Here is a 12904-nt window from a genome sequence, read left to right as displayed (position 1 = left end):
ATTTCAAAGATACGCGTTAGCCGTTAGCATAAGTGTCGACCGTAACTTTTCCTGCCGTCCGACTTTTGGTTCCACCTCCGGAAGTTGGAGGCTAGCTAACGAAAGCTAGCTTGTTTCTAGCTAACTAGCTAACTAGCGGCGGCTAGCTATGTCACTTTAATGCTCGTAACTTGCGGAAATCTTGACATATTTACTAACTGTTTGGTTTAGAAATAAGCATTAATGGTATTTGAGAAATACAAATATTGACTGCAAGTGACAGCCGTCGCTTTTCTTCAAAATGTTGCTTCCTGAATCAAAACACAAGAGGGCAGTAATGTACGTTCATAACTTTCAGTGCAATTGATGTCCAATCAAAGTCAATGGCAGACAAATTCATTTGCGTGGGTAAAAAGACCGTAAAGTTTAGTAATCATATTTTATTATTGAAACAAAACCTTTGCAAAAACTTGAATATCTGAAGTGCACATTTACACAAAACACATACAAAGAACATTTTTCCAAAAACAGACATCTTTTAAAAATCATTTTATGAGTAATATTTTTCTAACGCTTGCTATAAACTAGACAAGCCGCACCGCTAAAAGTTGAATTAGAAAATTGAAGGGGAAGACATTAAAAATGGCTTTTTTTAATAAAAATCTGTTTTAGAAAAAAAATAGGATTCGAAAGGTTAAGCTAACGTTAGCACGATTTCGCCTAGCGTGTACATTACGTAGCATGTATATATTATCACTATGTTTTTTTAGCGAATATAAATGTTTTTGTAAAGACATGTTGCAATGAGAAGCACAGTAAGTGGCAAAGATAACAAATGAATGAATAAAATCATATTATTGGATGGATTTTGCGTACATTTCATTTTGAAATGTGTCTTTGTTATGAAAGTCAGAACAAAATATGTTGCAGAAAACAATATTGTGGCCACCAAATGCTCAATTGTACAAAATTGGACGGCGACTACCAGACATTTTTCAGCCAGACCTCCAAGATGAATACATTGGATAGCTATTGATGTCAAAAAACAAACAAATACTATTTTAAAATGTTAGTTGATGCTTAACCAGTGCGTTTTTCTTTTTTTTCCATTCATAGTACTTTTGATTTTATAAACAGTTTAACAAGGTATAATTTTATCTATTCATAAAAAATATAAAAATAATAGTAAAATAGATATATATATAATTGAGATGTGTTGTCCATTAAATGTTTTGGTTTAACCCCTCGATGACAAAATGTAATTTCGCGAATCTACATTAAAAGCTAGCATTAGCACAGAAGCACACGCAAAAAAATATACAAAATGTATTTTATTATATCAAATTGAATTGAAAAATACAACTAAAAATGAGCAAATCCCCACTTAAAAAAATTACAAATGTTGAAAATTAAGGGACAATTCAAAAATTAAAGTTTAAAGAATCTTACATTAAAAAAAAAAAAAAAAGCATAAAAAAGGAGTAACCAAATTCCTATTTCAAAATAAATAGTAATATTTTTAGACACAAATTTACCGGATAAAAATAGATTAAGAAAATAGTATGTAGAAAATGCATTAAAAAAAAAAAAAAAAGAAATAATTTGGGCAAAAAATAAAAGAAAATAAATTTTATTTACATTATAAAATAAATCTCTATTTTTAACATTATTTTCCTAATTATTTTTAGTTGTAATTTTCAATTTATTCCTCAATGTTTATTATTTTGTTCTCAATGCTATTTCTTTTTCACCGTTCTGAAGGCGTACAAGAGGAAACAGCGCCGCTCTGGAGGAGAATGAAAATACTGCCCTTACCTCCTCAGGGAGGGAGTAAAAAAAAAAGTGCACAAGTCTACTCCATGATGGCTCTATAGATGACGGGTTCAATGTAGTCGCCACGGTAACGCGAGTTGATGACCCGCTGCCTCTTGGACTCCCGGATGATCTCCTTGCCCTCGAAGATGCCGTCGAAGCGCATGTCCGATGCTTTGGACTGCAGAGTTACAAATCAGTCATTTTACTTTGAAAGTCACTTCCTGTAGCATTTTCCGAGCACCTTTGAATGAGCTACTTTTTACTTTGAGAGGATTTTTAAAGCACTTCTTTACTTGAGTAAAATGTCATCCGTGTAACAGTAGCTTTAGCTTTTAATTTTTTATTGATTTATTAAGTTTTTGCTACTTTTTTTATGCCCCACTTGCACACACAGGACTCACCAGTCTGGATTTGACCCGCTTGGGCAGCTCCTCGTCCAGCGAGTAGACGTCGTCCCGTTTGGTGGTCAGCTGCGAGCCGTCTTCAAACTCCACCTGTGCCCGCCGAGGATCAAGATGAACAAATTAGTGCACAGGTGTCAAAGTGGCGGCCCGGGGGCCAAATCTGGCCCGCCGCATCATTTTGTGTGGCCCGACAAAGTAAATCATGAGTGCCGTCTTTGTGTTTTAGGATCAAATTCAAATGAAGAGTATAGATGTATATTACATTTCCTGATTTTCCCCCCATTTTAAATCCATAATTTCAATTTTTTTTAATCCATTTTTTCTGTGTTTTTAGTTCAAAAATTATTTTGTAAAATCTAAAAATATATGAAAAAAAGCAACAAAATAAACATTGTTTTAGATCTATAAAAAACGGAATATTCAGGGCATTTAATCCAGTTCTTTTAAACCATTTATTTTTAAAAAATCTAAATATTATATCTAAAATGGTCCAGCCCACATCAATTGACGTTAATGCGGCCCGCGAACCAACCCGAGTTTGACACCCTTGAATTAGTGCATCCTTACTTGTCCGGAAAGTCTCTAAAAAGGACAAAAAACTTTTGCGTTCAACTTGGTAACGTGCAAAAAAAAAAAAACGTAAGATAACTCGGGGAATCCACTGTAATGTCAAAGACAGCCAATGAGGTTAAAAAAAGAAAAAATCTAATTGGCTCTTCCTCTGGCCAAGCCGCACCCTCCCACCGCATAAAACGGATAGGCCGTCTATGGGCTTCAATGACAGAAAACAGTAGTCTTTATAATCAATACAACGTTTTTTGTTTCCTTTTTAAAAAGTGTATTCAGTGGCGTTTCCTCACCAGGTACATCTGAACGACGCGGGACGCCACAAACTTGGCGCCGTAGACCAGTCCGTCGGTCCAGCGCACCTGCACGGCTTCGCCAGGCGGGGGCGGGCCCAGCTGGGCGCAGTCTCGGTTCTGGCGGGCGAGGCGGCCGGCGTTCAGGCTTTTGCGTGAGCGCCCGGGGGGGGCGAGGGACGGACGCGGCGGAGGCCCACCCACCACAATATCCTCGGGGAAGAGGTTGTCGCTGAAGGAGCCGTCGTCAAAGTTGACCTCGTAGAAGGTCTCCTTGGACAGCTGCACCACGTCGCACTGGTAGTAGCGACCGTTCTTGTGCTTGCAGATGACTTTCTGGCCCACCGTCAGCTCCTGCATGGCCGCCTTGTTGCGCTGAGAACGGGAGACCGGCCAATCGCGGGGCACCGGGGGAAAAAAAGACAACCAATCATAGGGTTGATCGTATTTCTGAGATTCTACTGCAAGGGTGTCAGACTCGGGTTGGTTCGCGAGCTGCTTTAACGTCAACTTGATTTCACATGGGCCGGACCATTTTAGATAGAATATTTACATATTTTTGTTTATAAATGGATTAAAATAACTGGATTAAAAGCCCTGAATATTCCGTTTTTTATAGATCTAAAACAATGTTTATTTTAGCTTTTTTTATAAATATTTTTAGATTTTACAAAATGATTTTTGAACTAAAAACATGGAAAAAATGGATTAAAAATGACAATGATTGATTTAAAAAAGGGGAAAATCAGGAAATGTAATATACATCACTACTCTTCATTTTAATTTGATCCTAAAACAGAAAGTCGCCACTCATGATTGACTTTCCCAGGCCGCACAAAATGATGCGGCGGGCCAGATTTGGCCCACGGGCCGCCACTTTGACACATGTATTTTACAGTGTTGTTATTATGAGCGTTGTACGGCCGTCTTTTCTGGTAATTTTGGACTATAACAGTCCAAAAGATATTTCCCGATAGAGTTAACCTTCAACAGGTGACTTGAGCTCACCTCGATCTGGGCGGGTCCTTTGTGTCGACAGCAGGTGACGTGCACCACGAAGGGCCAATCGTCGGGCTGCATCAGCACGCCGGCGGCCTGCGCGCAGGTGGGGTGGTAGGCGGTGGGGCAGCGCCCGTGCGAACACTGCACGCAGCAGCCCGATGCCTTCTTCATGCGCTTCTTGCAGTAGTAGCACTTCTGCAAAGGCCGCACGCTTTTAGCTTTTATCCCGCCGCCTGAAAAGCGGCGTTGGCGTTTTGGGGGCGGGGCTGACCAGTTTGAATCTCTGCAAAGGGATGCCGCTCAGATCCACGGGCCTCCTGTCGGCCACGTTGACGAAGCGAGCCTCCAGGACGGCCACGGCGCACAGCACGTGAACCCACCTGCCGCGATGGTGACACGTGGAGAGCCGATCCGAGGGGGGCGGGGCAACCGAGTGGGGCGGGGCAACTGGCGTGGGAAACTTACTTGTTGTTGTTGGCCCTCTGCAGGGCGCCGCCACGTAGACAGCACAGGCAGCAGTTCTGAAAGAAGAAGACCAGCCATTCTGGGGTCAGTGTAAACCCTTAAACCACAGGTGTCAAAGTGGCGGCCCTGGGGCCAAATCTGGCCCGCCGCATCATTTTGTGCGGCCCGGAAAAGTAAATCATGAGTGGCGACTTTCTGTTTTAGGATCAAATTCAAATGAAGAGCATAGATGTATATTACATTTTCCGGATTTCTCCCCTTTTAAATCAATCATTGTCATTTTTTAATCCATTTTTTCTGTGTTTTTAGTTCAAAAATCATTTTGTAAAATCTAAAAATATATTTTAAAAAGCTCAAATAAACATTGTTTTAGATCTATAAAAATGAATATTCAGGGCTTTTAATCCAGTTCTTTTAATCCATTTATATATATATATTAAAAAAATCTAAATATTATATCTACAATGGTCCAGCCCACATGAGATCTGGTCACCATGAATGTGGCACGCCAACCAAACTGGCTTTGACACCCCTGCTTAAACATTCATTATCCCTACCGCTTATCCTCAGAAGGGTCGCGGGGGGTGCCGGAGCCAACTACGAACACCGGGCGGGGGACCCCCTCAATGGGTAGCCAACCAATCGGTGGGTACAAGGAAACTAATAACCACTCACTAATAGCAAGGGACAATTTAGATTAGGGAAACAAACCTATAGCTCGGGAGCCACATGTGGCTATTTTGATGGGTGCATACGGCTCTCCGCTAACCCGCGAGCTAAAATACGGTAAGCAAGCCGAGTCCCAAAAGCACCAATAGGAGCGCCACGGTGCCAACAGTTTTGTCAAAGGGACTTTTTGTACCTTAAAAGCGGTAATAAAATCAAATCCATATTTTCATGTATTTGAAATTCTGAATATGGCTCTCAAGGAATAACATTTGAAAATATGAATTGTTTACGGCTCTATCTGTCCAAAAGGTTCCCGAGCCCTGATTTAGAGCGATCAATTAGCTTAGCGTGCTAACATCCAAACTCCCCACGGTGAGGACCCACCTGGGATTGAACCCTCGACCTTAGAACGGAGCACGCTACCCCCTCGCCCACCGCCACGTGGTCATCTAATGCTAACAAATATCAGGTGAGTCTCTGACCTCCATCAAGGCGTTGGCTTTACAACGGGCGCACTTCCAGTCCTTGCCGACGCCGGCGGGATCCACGCCGTAACAGCCTAAAACAAAAATAAAATTAAGTGAGCGCGAGACGGGAGCGGTACGGACGGACGGATGCCCGGGGCGGAGCGCGGCGCGGCGACTGACTGGCGTGGACGCGGACGGCGCACTGCGAGCAGCTGACCAGCAGGCTGGTCCCGTCCTCCTCCAGGCGCGGCGTGGGCGGGGCCTCCTCGCACTCCGAGTCTTCCTCGGTGGTGGTGGAGAAGCACGTCTCCGGGATGAGCGGCTTGCTGCGCATGCGCCCGCCCGCCGCCGGCACCGGCGCCGGCGCGTCGGCGCCGCTCGCGCTCTCCATCTGCTCGCCGCGGACGGAAAAGAAAAAAGACAATTGTCAGGTGAAATACAAAATGAAAGTAACTGTTAAGAAACAACATTTTTACGTTTTCTTTCAAATTTGACATGGTTTAAATTTTGACCCATAACATGCATTTTTATACTTCCGCAAGTGATTTACTTAATATTTAAATGTATTCATAGGTTGTTTGTTATGTAGAATATTTTTTTTAAATGACTTTTGAAATTAAGTATTTAATATTTAAATGTACTCACAGATTTTCTAATTGAAATATTTTTTAAATGACTTTAGAAATTATCTTAATTTTTATCCTTAAAATAAGAAATGAAGTATTTAATATTTAAATGAATTTGTAGTTTTTTTTTTATTGTAATATTTTTTTTAAATGAGTTTTGAAATTATTTTTAACCTTTAAATAAAAAATGAAGTACTTAATATTTCAATGTATTCATAGACTTTCTAATATGATTTTTTTAATGACTTTTGCAATTATTTTAATTATTACACTTTTAATAAAAAAAATAAGTAGTATTTAATTATTATTTTTAATTGTAATTTTTTTTAATGTTTTTTTTTTTTAAATGACTTTTGCAATTATTTTAATTATTACACTTTTAATAAAAAAAATAAGTAGTATTTAATCATTTTTTTAATTGTAATATTTGTTTTAAAACGAGTTTTGAAATTATTTTTAACCTTAAAATAAAAAATGAAGTACCTAATATTTCAATGTATTCATAGACTTTCTAATGTGATTTTTTTTTAAATGACTTTTGCAATTATTTTAATTATTACGCTTTTAATTAAAAAAAAAGTAGTATCTATTTTTTTAAAATTACCTTTCAAATTATTTTTAATTTTATTCTTAAAATAAAATATGAAGCTGTTAATCTTTTCAAAATACAACTGGTAAAGAGCAAAACCATCTTCTATTCCTAAAAAAAAACATTGCCAACGATTCTACTGACACCGCAACATTTTTCTTGCAAAATAATCCCCGACACCCCCCCCACTCCCGAAAAAAAAACAGCCATTGGATTGGACGCCTCACGGGAATGGCGTTACCTGCTGATAGGCCAGGAAGAGTGAGCATATGGAGCAGTAGGGCGGCTTGGCGCCGGCCCGCTGGTTGTACTCGCGCTCCCGCTTGATGTTGGGGGGCCGGCTCTGCCACAGGTGGGCCAGCGCTTTGGCCCAGCCCTCGCCCTCGGGACCGCCCTCTTTGACGGGCGATCCTTCCTCCGGAGTCTCTGCCGAGCAAAAAGACCGGCGTCCGAGCGAGCTTGGTAAAGATTGGCGAGCTCGGCGGGCGACGTACCTTCGTCGCTGACGCCGTCCTTGATGAGCGGGTGGTGTCCCGGCAGCCGGCCCAGTCGGCTCTGCTCCGACGCCCCCAGCGCTTCCTCGGCCCCCTGCTGGACATGAACACCGCTTTCACCTCAGGCTCCGCGATTACGACGAAATGGGGAAAAAAAGCTTCCCGGAGTGTTAAAACCATGTTTAACTCGCTTCAAAGAGCTGCCGCGATAGGCAAAAAGACGCCATTTTGGGACAGTAGTTTTACTGGTGTCTGGACCATTAATTCATTATATACTGTTCACTATTCCTGCGTTAACAAGAACATTTAATACTAAAATCAGAGCTGCTCAAAAAGAAAAAAAGTTCATATTTGGTAGTGGCTAAAGATAATTTTCTGATTTTGTGACCTTATATTTTTTTCAAATATTTTTTGTGACAAAGTTAGAAAAACTTTGGACGTGCTCTACGGGTAAAAAAAACGCTTCCCGGATAAAAGTGGTAAAATCTCGTTTAAGGCGCTTCAAAGAGCTGCCGTGATAGGCGAAAAGACGCCATTTTGGGACAGTGCTTTTAATGGTGTCTGGACTATTCATTCATTATATAATACTGCTCACTATTCCTGCATTAACAAGAACATTTAATATTAAAATCAGAGCGGCTCAAAAAGAAAAAAATCATATTTGGTAGTGGCTAAAGATAATTTTCAGATTTTTGTGACCCTATATTTTTTCAATTTTTTTGTGTGTGACAAAGTTAGAAAAACTTTGGACGTGACTCACTTTGCCGGCGTCTCGGTGGAGGTCCTCGCCGCCGCTTTCGTCCTTGTCTCGGTCTCTGGGCGCGGCGTCTTCTCCTTTGGCATAACTGTGCACGTGAAGAACGTCGGCGGGACTCAGCGTCCTCTGGAAGGCGGCGCGCGCCGCCACCGCCGCCGCCGGGCCCAGGTTTTCGTCATCGGGGTCCTCCTCTTGGCCGCCTTTTATCGGTTCCGGGTCCTCGGCGGCCGGCGCGTGGTTGGCGGAGCCGTCCGTCGCCGCTTCCTTTCTTGAGCAAGCCATGGGCTTTTTGTCGTCTACTTCTTCTATTTTGTGCGGCGGCGATAGCTCCGAATTGACAGTCTGATCTAAATAAGAACCAAACCAAAAACTTCAGTCGAGCAGCTAAAATTGGTCTTACATTTTTACTAAACTTGCAAAAAACACTCTTTACATCGAAAGATTTATTTTTTTAATTTAAAATTTGATAAAATAGCTTGGAGTACTCTTACTCTTACTTTTATATAGTTATACGAATGAAGATGTAGTAGATGTATAAGGTTTAGGGTGAGTTAGGTAAAGTGCATTTCTTTTTATCAAATTCGAATCAGATTGAAAAAGCATTTTTCAAAATAAATGTAGTCATATAGTATATGTTAGGAATGATAACTCTAAAAATTAGATGGAATTTATCTAGTTCATTTCCTGTTTTATTTTATTGTAGTTAATAAAATGTATTCTAAAAATGCATTTGAAAGAGTACATTTTTAAAATTTGAATAAAATATCGATTTTTTTAAATGCCATCAATTAGGATTATTTTTTTCATACAAACGTGCTCATGCAACAATGTAAATAAGAAACATTTTTTCTAAGCTAATTATATTTCTCAATTTAACCCTTTTAGTCCCAAAAATAATTGAAAAAAAATTGATTTTTGGAAAAATCCAACCAAAAAATGTATTTTTGAAAGTTCAATTATATTTCTTAAAATGGCAATTAAAAAAAACAGACTTGTAGCTAAGCTAAAACGCTTACCTAGCGTCTCAAGCTCCAACCGGGCGGGAGAATCCATCTTGGCCTTCTTTGGCTCCACCTCCTCTTCCGCCAAATCGCTCTTGACGTCCAGCGACGCGTCCGGCGGTCGTTTGACGGCCGTCCGAGCTTTCGGGCTAAGGTGCGGACGCGTCAGCCGGGGCGTCGTCGTCGATAGGCGTCGCCGGGGCTTACCTGGAGGCGGGGCCGTCGGGCGCTCCAACGTCTTCCGGAGGCGGGCTCTCGCCGCGGAAGACGCGAGCCTCCGGCGTGGGCTCCGAGTGGTCGATGGGGGCGTTGTCCTTTCCCGCCTTCCACAGCTTGTAGCGTTCCGGCTGGAACTTGCGCACAAACACGTCCATGGAAATCTTTACCGTGTCCTGTCGGCACGAGCACTGGACAAAAAAATAAATAAATAACAGCATAACAGAATCGAGGGGATATCGGAATCTCATCCACCGACCAGCTTGGCTTGTTTCCCGTAGTCGATCCAGCGGCGCGTGGCGAAATTGGTGGACTCGGCGCAGTTGAAGCCGTGGTTGAATCCGGCGTGGTAGCTGAACGGGAAGGTGACCACGAACTGGCCCGCCTCCTGCGTCACCTTCTCGAAGGGGATGCCGTATTTCTTCAGGATGGACGGCGAGATCAGCGTCATCTTGTGGCGCAGGAAGGCCTCGCAGCTCTGAGCGTTGCCGGGGAAGAAACCTGCCGAGCAGCCCAGGCGTCACCACCGTGCCATGCCAGCCTTCATCGTATGACGAATAAAATCGAGAGAACGGACGTACCCTTGGCGAGGCGTTCCAGTCTCCTGCCGTGTTCCGGTGGGACGGCGTACCTGGACGGAGATGAATTCATGTTCGCTCACATTGATAGCAATACACGTCAAGGGATTCAACGCCATTGACGCCCAACGCCATTGACGCCCATCGCCATGGACGCCCATTGCCATTGACCTCCAACGCCATCCAACGCCATTGACCCCAACGCCATTGCCCTCCAACGCCATTGACCCCAACGCCATTGACACCCAATGCCATTGACACCCAACGCCATTGATCTCCAACGCCATTGACGCCCAACGCCATTGACCTCCAACGCCACTGACGCCCAACGCCATTGACGCCCAACGCCATTAACGTCCAACGCCATTGAACGAGGCCAACCCCCCCTTCCTTCCATACCAGGATTTGGGCTCTCCGAAGTGCAAGTAGTTGATGCTGTACAGGTCCATGTCCTCAGTGTGCCAGGCAAAGGCGGCCTTCCACATCCCAAAGTAGAGATAAGGCGTGTTGACCCCTTTAATCTTCACTCCGCTCTCGTGCTCCACCGTGTCCAAGATGGTGTTCAGGTGCCCAATGTTCCACTCGCTCACGTCCTGGAAACCGGCAAGCGGGTCAGCGGGCAGGATCGCTACATCGATTAGCGGCTAAGGTAAATAGCGAGTGGGCTACCCACCGGGTCGTAGAGGCTACCGCTGACGTCGGCGCCGTAGAGAGGCGGGTTGAAGGTCAGGTTCTTCCAGAACTTGCGTTCCAGCTCGTCAAAGTCCACGTAACTCGGATGGCAGAATCTGTGGGTGAAGAAGGACCATCGTCGTTAAAACCTACATGCACTTCATATATCGTATTTTCTCGCATATTAGCCACCCCTGCGTATAAGCCGAACCCTTAAAATGGCCTTAAAATTGTTGATTTTGACCATTTCTCTCGTATAATTGATTGACTGATTCACAATTTATACCTCCATATTCATGGTTTTAATAGAGAATACAAATCTGTTACTTTGAAGGGAAAATCGCAAGAAAAATCAACGCCAAGTCAAGTCTAATTTGTGCGCATATAAGCCGTACTCCGGATTCAGTCACCATTTTTTTTAGCAACAAATACGGCGTATATGCGAGAAAATACGGTACTAGCCGACCAATCGGTAACGACCGGACTCCGCGGCAGCTTACTTGTCCGTGTTGGAGGTCCGGCGGAACTCTCGAACGGTCATGGGCTTCTTCTGAATGTTGTACTGCGTGAAGAGACCCGACTGACCCGTCACCACCTGCTGGATGGGAGCCGGAATGACTAGCTCGTCCAGGTCGTCGTACGTCTTCCGCGGACGCCAGCCTTTGGGCGGGATCACCTGCAGGGGGGAGGGATTAACGGGATGTGTCGGCGGGACCGCCTCCTCCGCGTACCTTGACCATCCCCGCTCGGTGAGCTCCCTGAGACTCCATGTAGGCCACGTAGCGGCCGAAGTCTCGGAAGTCCTCCTCCGACGGCGAGAACGTCATGATCCGGCAGGCCGCATCGGCGCTCATCTTGCCGCGACCGGGCTGGAAAACGTGAGGTTTGGAATTGGTGGAAATTAAGGCTCCGATTGCATCATCGGCAATCGATCGGATTGGGTTTTGAAGCGGTTTTTGTTCACTTATATTTTATTATTTTATTTTATTTTGTGATGTTATAATTATTTTTATCTATTCATGATTTATTAAACCCATTTTTCTCCTTTGAAAAATTATTGAAAAATTATTACTGTTATTGCTCATACGTTTGTGACCGTATATACATTAAATACATACATATATAGATAAATTTATCATATAAATTTTGAGCAATTTTCCCCCTAAACTGATCTATCATAAAAATAGGACACAAATTTGGAAGGGGGTACTTGGAATTATTTTAATTGGTTTGTTTCAACGAAGCATTAAAGGCTGAATTCTTAAATTATTTTAATTTGCTGGCAATTATTTAGTGGTTTGTGATTGAAAGGGATCACTATAATATATTTTTAAAGTTTTAATTACTTTGACGATATATTAATATTAGTTGGGGACGTTTTTAACTTAAGGCAACTTGATTTGCTTTCATTAAACTGGAGAAAGTACTACTTTGTCAACCTTTCTGCATTGTAGAATTACACAAAAATACAGGCGAAATGACAAAAACTGCGTGTTGCAAACCGTGAGTAAATACAGCCAAACCGGCCAATCACAAACTACCCCGCCTATTCAAGCGGACCAAGGAAATAGCAGAAGTCTTCCCATTGGCTAAAGAGCCTGCTTGTCATCCACTGTGGCCCAGTGACAGCGAAGGTAGTTGGAAAAATATTTAGCTAAACATGCTAACGGGTTGGACAGACCGCTTCGCTTTTTGAGGATGAAATAAACTTGGAAAATGAGAAAAACACCAGGGACCGCATTCAGCAATACTCAGTAATGAAATAGGCACTTGTTGTTAAGCGAAATTTGGAAGAGTTCAAAGAAAACCGGCGAGGTTTGAGCAGCGTGAAAACTGACAGCTGCCCTCAATTAGCATGCTAGCCCAACTAGCGAACACAGCTTGTTGCTCGCCGTCCCTGTTCGCTACAAACTACCTTTTGCTCACACTTTTCCCTGCACAAAGTCCCCGTCGAAACGTCCCACAACTTACTCACGTGCGAGGCAGGTCGGACGTGCAGTTCCTCTTCGCAAGCCGTAAATTAGCGGACTAAAAAGACAGACGTGAAGTCCGGGTAGAAAAGACGGTCGTCCATTACGGCGGTGACGCATGCCCAGTGTGGGTTTGTTTACATGCTGCGAGGGGCGGGGCTTAAAGCCTTTTCAACCAATAAAATCTCTCTCTTTAAAAAAAGTTTTACACACAGATACAGTGTATTTGTTTTAATAAATAAATATTCTAAATAAAAAGAATAATTTCAGTTTTACCTGTTTGAATTAAGCATTCTTTTTTTTACAGTTTTCCCTTTTGAAATGTGGAAAAATGTAAATA

General features: G+C 42.9%; 1 protein-coding gene across 4 annotated transcripts; it reads right to left on the bottom strand.

Moving 5' to 3' along the window:
* Window positions 1–404: 404 nt before the first annotated feature.
* Window positions 405–12682, bottom strand: kdm4aa (lysine (K)-specific demethylase 4A, genome duplicate a). 4 transcript variants are annotated; one of them, XM_077607570.1, is made up of 21 exons: window positions 12566–12682; window positions 11326–11463; window positions 11095–11270; window positions 10596–10710; window positions 10322–10515; window positions 9926–9975; window positions 9604–9845; window positions 9336–9535; window positions 9144–9277; window positions 8131–8474; window positions 7371–7467; window positions 7118–7302; window positions 5842–6052; window positions 5677–5753; window positions 4526–4581; window positions 4332–4440; window positions 4067–4255; window positions 3263–3433; window positions 3059–3178; window positions 2196–2288; window positions 405–1972 (listed from the first exon to the last, which is right to left on the bottom strand). In XM_077607570.1, exons 2-21 carry the CDS (start codon window positions 11446–11448, stop codon window positions 1832–1834), a joined length of 3027 nt encoding a protein of 1008 aa, XP_077463696.1. In that variant the 5' UTR covers window positions 11449–11463; window positions 12566–12682; the 3' UTR covers window positions 405–1831. The 4 variants fall into 4 exon arrangements, 3 of the variants coding, with proteins under 3 accessions (XP_077463696.1, XP_077463699.1, XP_077463697.1); XM_077607573.1 differs by having other exon boundaries at window positions 7371–7464; XM_077607571.1 differs by having other exon boundaries at window positions 12570–12682.
* Window positions 12683–12904: the final 222 nt, after the last annotated feature.

This window comes from Stigmatopora argus, chromosome 8 (assembly GCF_051989625.1).
Source record: "Stigmatopora argus isolate UIUO_Sarg chromosome 8, RoL_Sarg_1.0, whole genome shotgun sequence".
Lineage (NCBI taxonomy): Eukaryota > Metazoa > Chordata > Actinopteri > Syngnathiformes > Syngnathidae > Stigmatopora > Stigmatopora argus.
The sequence above is the reverse complement of the archived record's forward strand: the minus strand, read 5'-3'. Positions and strand labels throughout refer to the sequence as shown.

Bases quoted from the DNA above. Each gene is read 5' to 3' on its own strand.
- kdm4aa (XM_077607570.1), bottom strand. From the start codon at position 11,448: ATGAGCGCCGATGCGGCCTGCCGGATCATGACGTTCTCGCCGTCGGAG. The intron at 5,754-5,841 runs GTCAGTCGCCGC...TTTTTGTTTTAG, and splicing joins CGCCGTCCGCGTCCACGCCA to GCTGTTACGGCGTGGATCCC. The intron at 3,179-3,262 runs GTGGGTGGGCCT...CTCGCCCGCCAG, and splicing joins TCTTCCCCGAGGATATTGTG to AACCGAGACTGCGCCCAGCT.